Consider the following 20,555-nt stretch of genomic DNA (forward strand, 5'->3'; position numbering starts at 1 on the left):
TTTATGGTTTGACAGAAGGAAAAAAAGCTTAATTTATCAGAGAGGCAGGCTAATTTCATCAGTGTTTTAAAGTTTCATAGTGGTGTGCCTTTATCTCCTCTTTGCTGTGTGTTAGAATTATCAGAGTTTCCCAGAAGTATTTATTTAAAAAAAAATATATAAATGGATGTATTTTGAAAACAGATATCTGACCTGCCTTTCTTAATATTCTTTTTAATTTTAAGTGTTGATTTATTTGCAATGATGATTTGTACCTTAGCATCTCCTTAGATGTTAACTTTTAATAGCATATAGCTATCCCCATACATTCCAATGCCTTGGTACAAAAGTCTGTCTTTAGGACATATGAATTTGTTCCATTTAGAATCCAGAAAAATAAACATTGGCAAAATTTGTCTGGCTATGTCACAGTTTAACTGTGATAGAATTCACACCAAAGCCATGATTTTTGCTCCACCATTTATTGACCCAAATAAGCCACAATCCCTGGTAATTTCAGTTCAGACCAGCCCCACATTGACAAAAGACATTCAACTTAAAGACAATAAATTGTAAAAAAAATCCTACCTAAAATTAGGCTTACATATCAGCCTTTGATGTTTTAGAATTATGATTAAAAATGGATATCATATACTCTTACTTAACTAGACATTACATTTTGTGTTTTTAGAAGCAACAATTATTACATACACTATAGACTCTGAATTGGGAATGATCTATTGTTAGAAGTAAAATGTTTGTAAATACATCAACCAAAGTAATCTGCTTTGGCCTTTCTGGGAATCACTGATTATGTTTTAAAACTTCCTTTAATTGTACTTGTAATAAGCTATTTTCCCTTTTTTATTTCTCTCCCATGCTTCCTTGCTTTGCATTGTGATTGCATGCCATCTGCTGGTTTAACCCATGATGGCTTGCTGCTCTGATATTCACCATGCCAAAATACCACTTCTATTACCATAATGCTACACCCTCCTGTTCATTGCTCCCATGGTTCCCCTCCTGAAAGTACCCATGATGCACAGCGCTACGTCAGCCACTGTCTCTGCAGCAACAACTCCTGCAACAAGTGTCCCCTTCGCAGCAACAGCCACAGCCAATCAGGTTTGCTCCTTTTAAAGCTTTCTTTCACAAATCCCAAACTCTAAATGAGTGCTGATATTTAAAAAAAAAATTCTCAGTGAGAATTTTTTTTTCATGTTTATCCATCAAATTTTATTTTTTTAATTAGTTTACAGCAAGCATTTATGGACAGGTTGCACTTATTTAGAGTTAACATTTACTGCAAATAATGATGTAGCTATGTTTTGTGTTGCACTGTTTGTTTTCGTACCTAATATTGTGTAATTAACCTGACAGGCTTAAATTCCTTTTAGTACAGCATCACGTATCCAGTGGTTTGTGAATTGCCACAGAGAAATTACAAAAGCTCGCCCGTGGGTGCTTCCAAACTGGCTAATTTTGATTCATTTCGTTCAGACCCTATCATCTATTGTGGAGGAAAAAAATTCTCCTCCTAGAAAAGTTCTCCCTTTTTCCTTAGTATCAAATTTGAGGTCTGAATGATTCTTGTTAACATCTCACCCTGGTCATACGTGCTCCCAGACTCACTTGGTTCCTGCTTTACAATCTGTTCAGATACTGGAAGAAGAGTTCTTAGGCACTGAGTTCACAAAGGCTGGATATAACTGATTTAGGGATGTTTAACTCTGTTGGTTTAATGCATGTGCCAATAAGACCATCGATGTACTATTTCTCAGTGAGGGCCAGTTGGCTATTTCCCACTCTGCAGTCACAGGCTGATGGTAACCCTAACCCCAGCCAGCCAACTTGCAAACATGTGCTCCTGGTTTGGAGATGCACATGAGGATGAGTGAGCATAAACTCTTACCTCACCTAGAAAAACACTTTATTGCGCATGCCCTCCCCTCATAGAAGAGCAATTTTGGTTTTGTTTTTAGCTTGTTTTTTTGTTTGTTTGTTTATATTTTAGATAAAAATCAATTGTACTGATAAACGATGGAAAGAAATACAGGAGTAGACTGCAGGGAAGGTCTGAGCTAATGAGAGAAATTGGAAAAAAAAATGTGTTAGGGCATAAATGGCAGATTCCAAAAAGTATTCTGCAGGTGAGGAGGGCTGATTCATGCTTCTTTCTATGTTCAAGTGAATAAATGATTCCATAGGTCTAAGCACTAAAAAGATAGGTGTTAATGCACTTGAATGAAGGAATAAAAGTAAAATCCTGTGCAATTCTTACTGTACTGTCCAACTTGTGATAAAGCAAGAAAGCATGAGGGAGGGAGTAGAGGCCAAGAGTTAAACATAAACCACTGACAATTCTTCATCTCTTTACTCACCATCTCAAAAATGCCAACTTACCTCTAAGGAAAGCTTCAAAACAGACATAACAAAAAACAGTAAATAAGTTTCTTAGGTGGGAAGTTTTTTTTTTTTTTTAACAATGGGATGGGAGAAGGGAGAGACAGTTTGCATCCTCCCATTATTATGTTCAAAGCACCCCTTTTCACTTGCTCAAGCTTCTTAATAGGAAAGCTGGATATCTGTTTCTTTTATGTGTAAATCCTGCCTTCTTGAACCATGTTTTTGAAATTGTTAACAGAATTTTTGTTACAAATTCCCTTCATAAGAAAACAAGTTTCAAATATAATGGAGTAGTATTTGTTACAATGGAATTTCCCACTATTTTACAGCAGGTTAAGCATGTCTAATACAGAGAGATCTCTCCTAGGAATGGAAAGGAAGTCAAGATAAAGAAATACTTTAGAGTTTTAGGATAAATTCCTTTATTATGACAAATATTTGATCATTATTATAAATATTTTTTCCAGCCTAGTGATTTTTCGGCTCTGCTTGGTAGAAAAATTTTGAGAGGTTGCATACTTATGTGTAGGTTTATGTATAGATATAGGAAGGCAGAGGTAAAAAGTATGAAATATTCAGAAGCTAAAATATATCACTTCACAGCAGAGTATGATTAGTAAAGGAACTAACAAGCTTAACTTGAATTAAATCCAAAGAAATCTAATTAAAAGAGTCCCTGACAGTAGCTTCAAGTATCCTAGGTTCTATGTTTTGTGGTTTGTCGAATGTAATAGTTGCTAGATTGCACTTGAATAATGAAGAAGGGAAATCCGTTAGCAGCTCTTGATGAAGCTCTGCTTGCACATGAAAAACCACAGAAAAGGAAATAGTAAACACATACTTTCAGATATAATATTCTTTATGTATTTTCAACAAGTTTCAGAGCTAGGCAGCTACCAAAGTACTTGGAAATTCTTTTAGGGCTGAAGAATTTGGAATTCAGAGATTGTTGATGACCCTTAAATGACAAGTTATCTATCTTAAGATTTCACCCTTTAAACTCAAATTGAATCGTATCTATGTGAATTATATGTCATTTTAATGTAATAAATCTCAGTTTCCTCATTTGTAAAAGGAAAACTAGAACTAGATCGCCTCTGAAGCCCCTACCAGCTCTAAGATTCAACAAAGGTTCCTTAGCTGATATGCTAGACCCAAAGTATGAGATTATAAAGGTAAACACAAACAGAAAAACAAATTCAGAGTTCAGTGAATGATAAGCATCCTACCTTCTTTTCTTTCATTGAGAGATCTGTCTTAAACAAAAAACATGGTAGAGTTTTGACAGTTTTTCAGCTCGTTTGATCAGTTTAGACTGTCAGTTCTAATAGTTCAGATCTCATAGGTATTTATAATTAGATACAGGTCATTCATAGAGAAGATAGACCGAAACATCCCATGACAGATCCTCCAGTTCAGTGTTTCTTTACAGGTTACCACTGTTACCCCGTGGTGAGCCAAGATGAGCAAGCACCAAATCCATAAGTGCTACCTTGGGGTTTAATCAAAGTGCTAGCAATGAAAGCTTTAACTGAACTTAGATTAGTAGTTTGAAATTATATGAAGACAAAATCCAAATACTTGTGGGAAATATGAAATAATTTTTTAGATGGTTAGCTCTGGGAGTAGATATGTAAACAAAAGTACAATAAGCAAATTTATTAACAGCTATTTCCTGTTTCAATTAAGGTTTTGGGCCTTTATATACAAATTAAACCTAATAATAATATTATTATTTACAAACCACTTATTATGTATAAGATACTATTATAAATGGTTTCTCTCATATACTGTGTGTTATGTGATATCGCATATTTTATATTACATGAGAAAAGATACATATATACAGATATACTCAATCCTTACAACAGTCTTATAAGTACGGTTATCATCATCCCCCGGGTAAAAGTGAAACAAAGTTTAACTACCTTAGGCATCGCTAAACAGCTAATAAATGGTCTTACTGGAATTTAATCCCAGGCGGTTTGACTCTAGAGGCCTTGTCGTTAACTACCATGCTATACTGCCTCTTTCTATAATTACAAATACACAAAGTCACTTCTTCCACATGTAAAACTATTTTTTGAATGAGAGCCAGTAGCAACAAACTCTGTTAGTATAGGGGAAAATGGAGTCTTGCTAATGCAGCTCAAACAAAGGTCAATCCTAAGCTAGGAGATTAATTGAATTCGAGCATAACTTCAAGTTAGTTATGGAATAGCCAGGGCATATTTAGAAACCAATAGTAGATATATATTAATTATAATATATAACCATGTATTTATATTCTATGTAATACTATAACCAGTGAGTACTATAACCACTGAAAACTATGAATAATTTCTATACAAGTAAGAGAAGAAGTAAGAAAATATGAAGTAAAAAAAAATTAGTCATTCGTCTTAGTGAAGCCAAGTATATGGGCTTCTTTTGTGTTAATCATTGTCCTAGACTTTACTCCTAGTCTCTACCAAACATCTCACAAATAGCCTGGTAACAAGGGAAATCAGAATTGAAAATGAGCATACTATATAAATTTAAGACTACTAACAAAAGGTCAGGCATCTATAAATCTATAGATGCCTAGATTAAAACAAATTTAATCTCAGAGTATACATTAAAAGAGGTAGAAGTAAACAGCTTAGTATATAGGTTATCTAACTTTTATCATATTATAAGGAATTTTATTTAATAAAATGAGAGTGCATATTGGAATTCCTGTAACTTGAATTGTTATAGTACTCTTTGCTTTCATTGCTTTATTATTTTTTATTTCAAAACTAAATTTTATTCCAAAAATGGAGAAAATAATTTCCAAATATATATATTGTAAGTCTCAATTTCTTCATCATGCACAGAGATTATTCACTTTCTCTAATAACATCCTTGAAGGCCCAATTAAATACAATTTATACTCTGAGTCGGTCCCTGAACCCCTGCAGCTGGAAGTGCTTTTTCTCTCTTCTGAATTCTACAAGCACTTTGTCTGCACATTCTTTAAATCATCATTGCTAGATAGAAAGAATGACAGGCACAAATGTACAAAGTGGGAAAGTGTAAAGTTTAGCAGAGAAGAACTAACAATAGATTGGTTAGAGCTTCAGTTTGCAGGAGCGGCTACAACATAGGTTTGATTCTGATTGTGCAGGACTTTAAATGCCAGGTTAAAGGGTTTGGCTCTCATTTGGCTACTGAATGGTTTTCAAGCAAGATAGAACTCTAGGAAGACTGAGCAGATGGATTCCAGGCGGGAGAGTCTGCTGAGACCATTAGGAGGTTTTAACAAGAGCCTAAACTGGGATTGCAGCAGCTGGCAAGTGGCCCACTTTGTCTTGCCTTTGCCCATGACATAGGCAGAGTTACTTTTAGCCAAAGAGAAACATAAAAACTATTTCATACTATGGCAAAACCTGTTCAAACAAATGTCACATGGCAGAAATAGAAATTCGGGCTGACATGGAAGGTTAACTGCAGGAAGTTGCCTGAGCTGACCCCCCTCAGTGGTAGCAGTTGGGTGGACTCAGTGGTCGAATGCCTCCAGGGTGACTACCTCTAACACGCAGCTTCCCACTTCCTACCTCAATGAGACTTCAGAGCCACAAACTCGCAACGACCTCCCAGGCCTTTGCTCGAAAGAGAGTCCCTTCAGATTTGGAGTAAATATTACTCCATGTTTCCAAGTTACTCCAAGTAAGTATTACTCCATGTTTCCACAGTTAGAGCTACGTGGACAGTGAGGGCAATTAGTCCACTAATTCATTCTGGATCATCGAGTCTATGCTAGGAAGAAGAATTCTTACACATTGGATATTAAGAATTTTTTCGTAGAACACCCCATCACTACCTTTGAAGCTGGTAAATCAAATTATATGTCTGGAAATATGTTAACCAACACTTAACCACATCTCCAAAAAGTGATGATTCATCTTTAAAATTATGACCTTGAGGGCTCTAGGAAGGGCTTATTAAAAATTTATTAATAATATACATACACAACTTTTTACTTTTTATGTATTGGAATATTTGATAAGTCAGAAAATCCCATTTTCCAGACATGCCTGATATGTTTACTACAGATAATCAACTTCAACCATATCTTATCAGAATTATAAAATAACTACATGCAACCAGATTCATATATTAGGCTTTATGTGATCTGCTACAATTACTAAAGAGGGAAGAGAAAAGCAAATGATCAGATTTCAATTATCTCTCACATATAATTGTGAGTACTACTTCAAAGCTATTTGTATATAGCATTAGGTATGTAAGTTAGCCTATACTAACCAAGAAATCTAGAAAGGTAAGGTTATTGTTTACTTAAACTCTCATCTCAAGGAGTTGCATAAAACATCTGTTATTCAAAGCCATCTGTCAAGACTATATTCAGACAAGTGTAGGAGGCATTAAACATTCCCCGCTATTCACCATTTGACCAGTTTGGAGCCTGTGTTTCTTCACAAGAAAATTCTCGGTTCTGCAAAGCCCTCATATGGGAGGAGTTGACTCCCGTCAGATACCTGTCCTGTCATGCACAGTCAAGTGGCTGGTCTCTCGTATGGATGATCAAACTGAGAAAGACTCCTTTCTTGTGGTTTGCTGATTCCTGGGAACAGGTTACAGAAAGCAGCTGTGCCCCAAGTACATTGTGCTCCAAAAAGGCCGAGACAGCAAGTGTCAGAATCCAGCCCTTGTGAACCATACTCGGGCTGAAACGTCTATCTCAGCATTACACGGCTACGGTTGTTTAGCCACTTTTTACTTTGTACTGATACTCTAACTGTAGAGGTAGTTCCATTTCTGTAGTGGATCTGGTTGCTTCAATTGAGGCAGAATTACCACGTCAAATATTTGTGGAGAGATATAGGAGTGAATAAATGTGCGTGTATGTGTGTGTGCAGGTGCATGTGCACATGTGTTTGTGTGTGTGTGTGTGTGTGTGTGTGTGTGTGTGTTGGCAGGAGGGGAGAGACAGAGAGAGAGAGGAGTCTGCTGTATCTTTTAAAGTAAAAAAAAAAGACTATTAACATTGCAGTATTTACATTCAGTTAATGCTATTAGTTAAAACTGCATGGCAATGTGAGTCTAAATTTCGTGGTGCTATGTGGCTGTGGCATTGGAATCCAGACTTGCTAGCATGGCCAAAAATTTTTTAGAGGAGAGGTGGCAGGGGGACTCTGTCATTAGGTCAACTTGGATCTATGAGATCCCTATAGAAGCAGATTATTTTCTCTCTTCAAGAAAGCAAAAAATAAGAAGACAATAGACCTTTTATTTTCCTGCCTCGGAAGCAGCTGCTTTGCAGGACTACCATGAGGTTTAATTAATAAATGTATTAAAGATTCTCTAAGGAAAGGCTAAGTTATATAAGTGTAATCTAGTACATTTGATTGTGCATAAATAATTTACACCTCATAGTGAGAAACTTGGGAAGAATTCTTTTGTATATAGCACCTAAAGACATAATATCCATTCCAGTTTGGTGCAGAAAAAGTCAGGGGTTCTTATGGAAACTTAACTGCCTGGTGGATTGTCCTACTTAGTATACTTCAAATAGCATCCTCTTCGCATGTCAGTGGAATTTGAGGGATTCTTTTTTAGATTGAAAAGTCATATTCCCTACAGTATTTTGACTTTTGTTGATGGTAATAAAATCATGCTCAGTTTTTCTAATTTCAGATGTTCTCTTTTGAGAGGAATGAACATACAGTTCATTCTACATGTGTGTTTATTTCCAGCTCTAGGTTTGTAAAGAAAGAGAGACTAGCTGTAATGCAGGAATTTAGATCCTTGTCAAGGGCTAAAAGATGAATGGGGTCTCATTTTCAATAAAAGTTGCTTGAACAGAGTAAAATTTTGATTCATGGGCACTTATTTCCCTAAGTTCTGCCACTGCTGCCTGCCTCCTCACACTTTTACCTGTGTGTTTGGGCAACCTGCCAGTCTTTCTGTGGGTAGTTGGAGAGGAGAGATCTTAACTGATTCCCAAGAAGAACAACAAGCTAACCTGACTGTTGCTTCACTTAACCAGAGATGATGCCATCACATGTCAAAGACACACTGGCATTAGGTCTGGCCTCTCAGCCCCTTCTAGCATTTCCTCTAAGCCACATTGCTGGAAGCAATGGCTTCCAAGGTAAGACCCTGTTTGAGTCTGGTGATCATTCTAGAAACCACCAGTATGAGGAGATGCAAAAGATACCTAGGAGTTTATTGCCTAGTCAAAGAGATGTAGAACAATCAGACAGTGTCACAAAACTAACAGTCAGATGCTCAAACATTACTGCGTGGGAAGTAAACTCTGTGGTGGGGCCTTATCTCTAAACTGGGTAGATGGGTCTCGAAGGATATGGAAGAGTTAGACAGATAATGAACAGCAAGGTTGTTCCTGACTAGTGTGAAATTTAAAGAGTGAAGATAGGGGTGGGGTAAGGGGAAAAGGGAATTAGCATGGTAAATAGTCTAGCATTCTGCTTTACATGTGGTCTCACATGTAACCTGATCAAACAGGTCCTATCCTTTCTCTTGTATGTGTGACGAAATCAAGACTCACATGTGGCCACATGACTTGTTCTAGGCCACACTGCAGTGAGTGGGAGAGTGCAAAGGGGAAGATGCATTTGAGCCATGCTAGAAAATTCAGTTGAATAGATGGGGAGAGGTTAGGTTCCCGAGGGCCTGGAATGGCAGGTTAAGAGCAGGACAGAAACTTAGAAACACTGATTTACTGGAAGCAAGTAGGTAGATAGGAGCTGGGACAGGCTAAGTGTAGGTTAACTGATGAGGAAGTTACTTCTTTGATGAATGATGAAATTGGAATAGAGAGGAAAAAATATATAGAGGCGGAGTGGATAATCTAGAATCAGGAAAATTCAGGGAAGCATTCTGATCTTTTGCCCTCCCAGTGACTCTTCTCCAGCATCTATAGTAGCTGTGGATTTCACTGACTTTCTCGTCCCCACATCAGCCTTCTTCAAGACAGCTCTCTCAACGAATTATATAAAAAGAATGGTTCTTATTGACACATCTTCACTCTTATTTGTACTGTAATGGACAAATTTGTTGACTGACATTTTCTGATACTGATTTACGAAAAACTATAGCTATTCTAGCAGTTAGATTCATCTCCCTTCAGCATCAGGTGTAATAGGCTGGTGCTTTTGATCTGTCTGTTTTACTTTAGGTAATCAAATTATATTATTCTTGTCATCACTCTCCTTGCTCTGGAGTTTTCAAAGATCTCAGAGTTTATTTGATGAGTTTCCTGTAATCAAATACAAACATTCTTCACTATTCACCACAATATATTTCTGGAAGCAGCATTATTAAGCTGGTCGTTGTAAAATATCACCCATTTTCCCATAGTCACAGTTACATCAGCCCTTGCAGGTCTGCCCCAAGACCTGCATCAACTACATCATAGTTATTAAAAGCAACAAATCATAAGAGCAAATTTACCACAAACATGCCATATTATATTTTATAATAATATAAAAAAGGAAAATGATGATGTAAGTTCTATTATAAATTGGAACAAGAGCCCAGATCAGCAAGGTGGCTTTCCCAAGTCACATAAATAGTAAGAGAACCAGGACTAGAAACCCAATCATCTGTGTCCTGTCTAGAGTAGTTCTTTTTCCTTTTCGCCACACTGCCTTCCTGAGGACGTGCTTTAAACGATCATTTAATGGACCCCAAAGTACTATACATATGCTTACAGACAGCACAAAGGTAACTCAGGAGTTCTTTATTAAGCACTTACCAAGTGCCAGACATTCTGCTAAGCCTTTTATGTGAATTATCTCATTAAAACTAAAAATGAGCTTGTAAGGGACTATTCTTATCCCTAATATACAGATGAGAAAACTACAATTTCAATAACCTGAGAAACTTGCCCAAGATCATCTATTAAGAAGCAACGCCAGATTTAGAACTTTCCCCAAGCTCCTAACTTTCTATTTTACAATAAGAGGAAGGACCTAGAATGGTTAAGTGACTCATTCAAGGTTACATAAGGGTTAAAACCCATCCCCTAATACCATGCTTAGTCTTCTTTCCCACCATCAAACCACAATCCATCATGAATATTCAGCTATATGTTTTTTGAACAATCAATAGGTTCACTTCCTCCTTGGAATTTAGAAAGGTTTTTGAGGAATCAAAAAGATACCCGGGCTGTTAGACTTGATTTATTCTTTTTCTCCAAATTTTTTTCAATAATTTCATAGATCTTCCATTTGTTAATCTTTAATATTTGTCATTGTTACACTGAAATATTGAAAGGGCCAGAGAATCACTTTTCAGTTACGAGGATTCAGGAGAAAAGAAATTGCTTGAATCAATTCATATTGTTCATCTTCTTTTCTTTGGTCTTCTCTGATTTCCGCAACATTTGGGATGGCCTTGAACAAGGGGAGAAATTAAAATAGGGAAATCTAAGGAGTGTATAAAGAATGAGGAGAAAACCCCACTGCATTCCCTTGCCTTGGAAAAAGGTGTTTGAGTTGCTTTTTTTTTTTTTAACGTAAGCTCATAACATAAGTTTCCTCATTCTTTCTGTTATGTATGTGGGACCTTTGTGAGAAGAGATGAAGACTTGAAAATTGAAGTATGGATGTTTATTAGATAAGATTGGGTGTGCAGAAGTGTCCATAAACAGTGGCTTGCCCTAAGCACAGTGATCTAAGAATTATTAATAAATTCAATACCTTGTCAAAATATTCATGTTTCATGGCTTAGCCTAGAAAGTTAAAATAGATGAAATATTACCATATGACAACAGTAGCATTATGTACTTATTATCACCAGGCACTTGTTAAATACATTATCTAATCCTCATAACAACTTATAAGTGAGGGATAATGTTTAATTCCCATTACAGACATGGGTTTTAACCAAGTCTAACTTTAAAGACTGGGGGATTCTGCCTCTCATGGGATGTTAGTTTCTACTGCTTGACACTGATCAGCATGCACTACTGGCTATTAATGATTTCATGATAAAAGATTTTCATTTGAAAGTGATTAATATGAATAACAGTCAGGACTTTCATAAATAGAGAAATTCAGTCGATATTTATGTAGCTGTCAGTGCCAAGTCAGGAAATTCATATACAGAAAAGAAAGTAAGTGTATTTGACATTTTGAAAAATCTTATTAATCTCATCAAAATCAAGTTTATTACCAACTTATATGGAGTGCCATACAGATCACACAATATTTAAGTTCATAATATATTATTATTTGAATGCCTATTAAATAGAAGCTGAAACAAAATTTTGTTTAGTATTATGAATCTTAAATAAATTAAGGGAGGGTAACCAAGATCTATCAAAAACATATCAGACAGTTTATGTACATTATTTTATTTAATATTCAGTATAACTCTGTAATGTGTCTTATCTATTTTCCAGAGGAGAAAAAATCTTAAAGAATAATTTGCTTAAGATTCAAGTCAGAGGGGAAGGGGGCTGGAGGCTTGGAGAATGGGGTGAAGGATTAAAGAAGTACAAATTAGTAATTGATAGATGGTCACAGGGATGGCATAGGGAATGCAGTTAGCATTAATATAATGGCTATGCGTAGAGCCAGAGGAGAGAAAGAGCAATTAGGGGGATCGTTTTATAAGCTAAATAAGTGTCTAACCAAAGTACTATATACTTGAAACTAATAAAATAAAATTGAAAAAAAAAAAAAAGATTCAAGCAGTAGAAAGTGGCTGGACAGTTTTAGAACTCAAGTTCACCTGCCTCCAAATTTTGTCCTCTTGTGTCTCTACCACATTTGAATTGGATTGGAGCCCATGGTCAATGTAGGATTGCGATGAAGCTCTTTATAAGGTTCCCTTAAAAACTTCTAACACTGAATTCAACTATTGATTGTAGAAGTTTTAATCATTTAAGAAGAAAGTTGTAGTTGAAACAAATCTTTTTAAAGTCCAAGTGCAATATCAGAAATGGTCTGAAAATACGGTCGGTTGATGAGCCCAACAGGAAATTGAAATTCCAGTCTAGTAAACGAGAGTTGGAAAGCAAGTGGGCAAGGGCACCATTTCACTTTTCCCAGGATGGTAAACTGGCAAGTAACTTCTGGCCGAATAGTCTTCCGAGATGAGTCTTCTCATCCAGGACATTCATCTTTTTTTAAAAAACAGTAATAATTTTTAAATAGAGATACTATTATTTTCTACTGTCTCCACAGAACCTTACCTTATACCTATCTCAGGTTAATTGAACATCACTAGTTGAGAATGAATGTCTTGGGCAGCCTGGAGGAGGCAACTGTGAAAGGAATGACTTGAAGGTTAATCTGAAGTAAAGTTGTAAGTAAAACCATAAAGCTAAATTAAAAAGTGAGCCAAGGAATTTAATGATGAGTCAGATGTACACACAGAAAGAGCCAGGGATCCCATTTTGAAGCCAAAAATAGAAAGGATAAAAGGAAGGGTGAGAGAAAGAGAAAGGAAGAAGGAATTAAGTGTTGGCAAGAAAGGGATATAGGGAGTTATTGTTTAATGGTTTCAGTTTTGAATGCTGTAAAGTTCTGGAGATGGACTGTGGTGATGGTGGCACAAAAATGTGAGTGTACTTAATGCCACATAAAAATGGTTAAAATGGCAAATACTATGCTACGCTTATATTACCACACTTTTTTTTTTAATTGGGAAAAGGATCTAAATAGATGTTTCTCCAAAGATGATGGGGTTAGGATTGAAAAGAAAGATGTCTAATTCTACTTAGTTTTTTCTTTTATTGAGTTGATAGTATAAAATTATCCTTTCCACATTAAAAATTCTTTAAAAGTTTTTCTTTAAAAGTTTTATTTTCATAAAGCAGGTAACAGTGCAAACACAAATTCTTCCTCAGTGAAACACATCTGTTAGAAGTTGGATCTATTCTGAGATGCCAGGTCATAAAAATGCCCACTGTTTTCTCAGTGGCAACATATCTTCATACCCTTTCTCAATAAGTGTTTATTAAAAGCCCACTATGTGTCACATAAAATTCAAAATTCTATGAATATACTATTGAACAAAATAGTCCCTGTTCTCCTAGATCTTACATAGTAAGGAGGACAGACAATAAACCAGCATGCAAATAATTACAGTCAAAGTAATTATCATATAATAAGGATCTTCTCAAAAAGCAGAGATGCTGAATGAATGGGCCTACCCACAGAGCTTTGAGGAAGGACAGTTAGTAATAAAGAAATAAAAGAGAACGTAGGAGCTTTCTTTCTTTGCATATTTTCTTCCTTTGGTTTCCATTTTGCCATCTATTATACCAGGATATTTTGACACTTCCTGAGGAGTTATTAGGGAGGACAGATGGTAACCTGGTTTAATTACCCGCCGTACTACAGAGGTGCCAATGCGGTAAAAGCACAGTGAGAAACTAAGGCTCAGGAGGGTTACAAAGCTGGTTGGGGGCACAGACGAGCCTCCTGAAATTCCACTCCAGGACTCCTTTTGACTTTTCCTTTGTGCCATGTTTTCATACACAATTGAGTGGTCTGGTAATCAGTCACCCACCCCCCGCCCCCAACACACATACACAAATACACAGGCAAAGAACTAAAAACAAAATAAAACTAATTTTGCTGGAAATTTTGTTAGATGGCAGCGTCATCCTACCAATTTGAGAAATGTGTGCGAGATGATTAAAAAACGTACTTTATGACCTGTACGTAACATTAATCTTACCATTCTTTTTACTGATTCTTAGCATTCGGTTACTTTTCTGCCTTAATGTCTTAAAAGCCAGTTCTTAGCAGACTGAATTATATATTCTGCTCCACTGTTCAATGAATACTATGGCCAAAATGTGCCCAGGATTCTAAGTCTAACATAATAGTAGTGATACAAAAGCAAGGCATTGAGCTGGACTGGGGACTTGATGTTGAATCCAACAAGATCTTCTTTCTGTGATTTTTCTTGGCCTGAATCTTCAATTTATTACTGGGAGCAAAACCCCGTATTGAAAAGAGCAGGTATAAATGAATGCTTTTGAAATTTCTTTTCAGTTGCTATATAAATTGTGTTTTAAAGGATAAAAAGTTTTCTTAGATTCAACCTTTGCATGCAGAGGTCATCTTGAATGAAATAAGCTCAGATGTGGGCAGCCTATTTAATCCCAGATAGCTTCACTTGCTCTAAATCGTGCTGTAAATCATTTCATTATAAATAATTTAATTTATAAATATTCTAAATATAGTACTTTTAGAAAAGTATTTTATATTTTTATAGCATTTTAGAATCTTTTATTCTAAAAATATGGCCCAAATACTATTTAGCATTTCCTGATATAGTAGAGGAATTTAGCCATTTTTAATATGCAGACAGTCTCTAATTTTAAAAACGTTTATTTGTTCAAAATTTCCTTTGTCACTTGGTTTGGAACTCAATTGATTTTTCTATAGAGACAGTGACAGACTTGATGGTTGGGTGTCTAGACTGGTCTACAATAGTTAATTTAACTCACGACATTTCTCAAGGATAATACTATGCTGACAGCATGGAACTGGCCAAATACCATGTTCACAGATGTTTCTGTATCTTTTGAGATTCAAGAAAGATGCCCAAAATGTATGCCTAACTTAAACCACCAGACAGCTGTGTCACAGGAAAGCCCATCACTTCCTCCACCTGCTGGAGGTATAGGAACCATTATCCCTGGTGTATTCTGTGATTGGCATATCCACTGGGAAAATTCATGGAGTACTAATGTTATATACATTGTAAAGTAAAAAATGTCAGGTGGTGTGGCCCTTCCAATCTTGGATTTGGTTTTGTTTTGACCTCTGGCCCCTGCAGTGCAAATGTGGTCTCACAGCTCTTCACTTCCTGAATAATCACACAACATTCCTGAATGCGTTTTGTTTTAAACACATCTACAGCATCAGGGCGAAGCATGCGGAATAAAGGGTCTCCTTTACCTTCTTCCTTCTGTATAGTCTGTAGGAGAAAAGGTCACCCTTAGATGACATTTGGATGTTCAGATGATCTGAGGACTAGATTCCCATCTCACTGGAAAGCAACAGAAATGGTCCTCAGAATTCCCTCAGGGGAGTTGAGATTGAAGGGGACTCGGTCTGGAGTAAAGAAGAGGATCATAGTCAAAGTCTCACTACAACACTCATGAGAGTCTAGATTTTTCCACATGTGACATGGACTCGTGAGGAGTGAAATCTTATTCAAATCAAGAGTTTTCATATATGTATTTTATAAAAATAATATAAATTATCAATGTGGACTCTGGTCAGTAATCTTCAATGAGGCCAGTGTTATTGCCTTTGATGCAAAAATTCAATTATTAATATTTTCAAATGATAATTTTTCATATATTAGAAAATATATGTGAAAAATCATTTATTCAAATACCACAGAATGGAAAATATTAGACAGAAATGAGTCATCAATAAAATATCTCATTGAAAACAGAATAATGAATTAGGGCTTTGAATGTAAACTTTCTATTAGTGACAGAAGGCAAAACAATAATCCTGACTAAATACTCTTTAAGGTCTGCTAAATATTGTGGATATTCCAGCCAACTTTAGGGTGCCCTTCTCAAGAGTGAAACTGATTCTCATATTTGAAAATTTTCTCCCACAATCCCAGTTTTTGCCTTTTCTGTATAAATCAAAATCTCTTGTAAAAACAAGTCAAATATGGCATAATATACTGCCCTCCCTCAGAACAATATTCCCCCCAAATAGTAAATACAACTGTTTTTCAAAATGTCTCTTCACAATGCCACTAATGACCTTTAAACTTTTTATATAACTAAACTTTATAGTCTCGAAATAAGCCACAGTTCTTGAAATTATTTATTAACACATATCATTATAATTGCTCTGATTAACTATGTTCATCAAGAGACCAAAAACATTTGATTTTGGCTTTAGTAATCCACACTATGATTTAGTTCAGAATTATTTTGCAGCCAAAAATGTAAAAACGTCCCTCTGCCTTTGTACCATTTGCCTCAAACAAAATAATTCACAAGTTTCACCTCTCGGAGTTGGGAAATTTCAGATAGTGATGGCCATGGAGAAGTGTGTGGAGCAAGAGGAAAAAGATGGAGAGACTATTAAACCGTCGGGAGACCAAAGGAGGGAGGAATGCCAGTGGCGAATAGTGAGCAGGAGCTTGTGTCACAGAATGAGAAGAAAACTGTTACCAAAGAAATAAATATTGGGATGGCGAGCAACAGGCAAGCCTCCTTAGCCTGGTCATATTTTTAGGAATTCTGTTCGGTTTTCTGTTTTAAAATTTATAATTCATTTTGTTTAAAGAGACAGTGAAACATCTTTTCTTTAATCATCTCCTGAGAAAACAGGGCCTTGTAACCGTGGAAAAAGATTTCTGAGAAATCAACCAAGTCTAAAAGTTTTCTTCAGGTGGCCATTTTTGTTTACCTGCTGTGTTTCCATCCTCTGTGAGTGCTGCTGCCCCCAGCCTAAAATATTTTTCCTTTTATCTATATATAACAGGGGGCAGGAGAATGAGAAGGAATGTTTATTTTCTTGGGTATTCCTGAACTCTTAACTGCCCTGATAGGGACGATATGTGTATATATACAATCATATATATATATATATACACACACATACATATTCCAAGGGGCTCTTTTCTTGCCTCCATTGCCACATCTCCCTTGTGAAGGGCCCACTGGTCTTCTGTTGATGTCAACGTTGTGGCATCGTGTCCTCAGTGAATCCTTATCTATTCAGCCCTCTGTGCAACCAGCGGTTAATACGTGCCTCCTATGAACTAGCCCTGTCCTAAACACTAAGGATAGAAAGATGACTTGGACATTGCCCTGTGCTTACAAAACTCAGTTTTGCTGTGGACTCAGTTAATGTGGCAGCCTTGACTGGAAATGTCTATTTGATCTCCCATGCTAGTGGTATCCATTGCAATTCCTTCAGATTTCAGCAAGGCCACATAAACATTTTATAAGGTATATTTTATTTACCTCTTCAAACTCAAATTACAGAGACATTACTGGATGACTTTTCACAGGAGAATTTAACTAAAATATCCATTATTCCTCTTTTCTAATTGTTTTGTGGTTTGCATCCATAGAAACAGTTTGTCTTTTCACCGAAATGTTTTTCCTATCAATTAAGCAGTAAGAGTTCTTAATGAATTTAATATTGAGCTAACATTTTAAAAGATAACTCATCTGACATCCCTGAATCTTTGCAATCAACATATTTATATAAGAAGTGTGAACATTTCTAGAAGTCATCTAGAAGCTCACAGTTTCGAAAATTATTCATGTGTTCAATTCCTGGATATCAACTACAAGGTAGAAAACTCAGAAAGTACTAATATTTTGAACCTCCGAAGCACCGAGGAAATTCTACGTTGATTTGGCCTCTTGTGCACCCTGTTGCGTGAAAGCTAGTTCATTCAGCTACTGAGTTTTTGATGCTAATGCACTCAAGTTCAATGTTGCAGCCTCTGCAGACAATTTTGCTTTCAACCAAATGCACCTCTCACTCTGGTCTGCTCTTTTTCAAACACTCATGAAGGGTAACAGCATATCGATGGCTCAGCCTAAATCCGTCATCTTGGAGGAGAGAAGGCAATGTGCATATTTCATATCTGGTGAATCAGTCAAAGGAGGAACAGTATTTTCTTCTTAGGTAGAGGATGCTGTTGGTCAAGTACCCTCTTCCTTTGGATGAAAGGCAAATATCTGAAACTTGCAAGATTAGCTTCCCATTAGACCTGCTCTCCTGATCCTGCTCGGCATTGGTGACTGCTGCCTCCCTCTGTGTTGCCTGTAGCCTTGGCTGCTGCCTGGCCCAAGAAGCTAGTAATCCAAGCTTGGTGGCCATCTCTTCCAAGAAAGTAAGGCTCAAAGAAGACACAAGCCAGCAGCTCATAGCTGCATTCAGCCCAAAGATATGTTTGACCTACACAGCTATTTTCTATAATGTGAATTAGTTACTGAATTTCCAGCTTCTTCTGGAAAATGGAAAGGTCAAGCAATGTAGAGCCCAGGTTTCTGCAGGCAGCAATTGCCTGGAGCTGAGCAGCGGCTACTCCGTTCCTCCTAGGCACAGGCCCTGCCATCTGACCCACTTGCTAATGTACCTTTCCTGTCTAGTCCGAGTAGGCTTAGTATTTAGGCAGTACCTAACCTAGTCATCTTTTTAATAAGCGTAACTAACATTGCACTATGAGTCTATGGTAGGTACTTCATTTAAGATGCAGAGATTATTAAACGGCTGCTCATAACACATTTGATGGGGGAACGACTCATTTGATGTTCTTTAGGCCATTCATGCTTTGTCTTCAATAAATAAATATGACACTAATTGTTCTGTTTATATGGAAGTAACTTAAGGATGTAGATTATGCAGAATCATCAGATTCTTAAATCCAACCACCTGGAAGAGATGCTCATTGATAAGCAGACTCTATTGCAGCTAACTGATATTTTTGCATCACAGATACTCTTGTTAAAACTAGAGGGTCTACTAAAGATTTATGAATGCTCTCATGATTTGAATCAAGTGCGCCTTTGTTTTAAAAATAGAATTGCTGATTTTGTGGGTATCAGCTATTCTCATTTTTGTGTGCTCTTCTTTTAGTGGAAAAGGAATTGAAAATAATTTTTTCAGTTCAAGATTTTGATTTACCACATTAGATTGCCTAGTCCTATTTAATACTTTAACTTCCTTCTTTGTCATGGTTATGTTATACAAAATAATATTTATTTGAGGGACTAGTCTATCAAGGAGATAAACAGAAATACATCTTGTTCAATATATTTGATTTCTTCCCTGTCATAAAGCTTGCCAGGGTTCCTCAGAAGTGGAAGCAGTGGACCTGTGATTGGGTAGGGGCTTCTGTTGTTGTAAACAGACACATTTACAGCATCCATTTGGAGCAACCCTGGGGTAGGATGAAGCTGGCCACCCAAGCAAGGATGTCCTGAGGAGTGAGCTAGCATTCTTCCAAGTCTCTTATCAGTTTCTCCCCATCTGGCTTCTCTAGACAGTCATTGCTGCCTCACACCCACTGCTTTGGGATCTATTTGCTCTAGGCTTCATCCCATTACCTAGCTTTTCTGTGATTCCCAAACTTCCGGGAGAATTCTTCTGAGCACTGACCTCCACTGGCACCATAAGAGGTACAGACATGCTCTTTGGAATCACTGTTGCCCCTGGTCCCATCGCAGACTGTCACTACACCCTGGAGGGGACCCCCCATGCCAGGGAGCAGAGTGAGCTAACATCTCTAAGCTCATGCTGGCTTGCAAAAGCACTTGGTACCTCATGCAAGCCAGTTGAAACTGTTTGTGGTGTCTTTTCCAAGTCTACAAAATCTAACTGGCAATACCAACCTAGCTCTTAAGGCTCTGGTAATAACTTCTCAGCACCTTCTGGAAAATCAATCTATTAAAATTAAAAGAAAGACAATAATGGTGCTTCAGAGAAGGGACTTTTAGTGAACAAGTGTGATGGCTACCTCTCTGAGTTATACATACTCGAGCAGACTCCCAGGAGTCTGTCAAATACAAGTTGAAAGCACTTGGTCAAATACAAGTTCAAAGCACTGTTATCTATTGCCCTGTCCAAGAAAACATGGCTGCAGTGCTTGGAGGTTGAAGAAAGAGCTTTGGATATCAGCCTTAGCTTTGATGAGTACAGGGCAGGAAGGATACCACTGGCAGCCAGACTATCAAGATCACTTTGGTGAACTGCGATTTAATTAACCATTTTTTAAAAAGAATAAGCTCAGGATTAGGGCTTGTCAGTATTAGACTTATAGCCTGTGTTCCTAGGCCATGTATAAATGTGTTCTTTTAGGAATATGTATTTTGTACCTGTATTGAAATATTCAAGCAACTTCTCAAGCTGTTGATCCTCCTGACCATTAAAACTGCAATTTAAACAAATAAATTTTTTAAAATTGCAATGGGGATTGAAGAAGTTTTTATGTAAATATTAAACTAGTATAAAAGAATATCTCTGAGGAGAGGCAACAAGGAAACACACAAAATGTACCTATTCATTTTATTTTAAATTTTGTTTCTTTGGTGTGAATTAAAAATATAATCTGACTAAAGAAAGCCATATTAAAAACTAGGCAGAAGATCCCTATTTCCCTCAGAATGGCTTCTGCACACCCTTACCCCCAGTACACCCACC

At 36.7% G+C, this 20,555-nt stretch overlaps 1 protein-coding gene across 4 annotated transcripts in view; it reads left to right on the forward strand.

Annotated features, from left to right (window-relative positions):
• The window catches only part of MBNL2 (muscleblind like splicing regulator 2), a 150,987-nt gene that overhangs the window by 125,203 nt on the left and 5,229 nt on the right, over positions 1–20,555 (forward strand). The window contains exon 8 of one of the 4 annotated variants that reach the window (XM_015590906.2): positions 1,010–1,104. The exons of the other annotated variants lie outside the window; for them this stretch is intronic. Coding sequence (XP_015446392.1) covers positions 1,010–1,104 — 95 coding nt within the window. The remainder of the gene's footprint in view (positions 1–1,009; positions 1,105–20,555) is intronic. 4 annotated transcript variants of the gene reach the window in all.

This window comes from Pteropus alecto, unplaced genomic scaffold, assembly GCF_000325575.1.
Source record: "Pteropus alecto unplaced genomic scaffold, ASM32557v1 scaffold72, whole genome shotgun sequence".
Classification (NCBI taxonomy): Eukaryota; Metazoa; Chordata; class Mammalia; order Chiroptera; family Pteropodidae; genus Pteropus; species Pteropus alecto.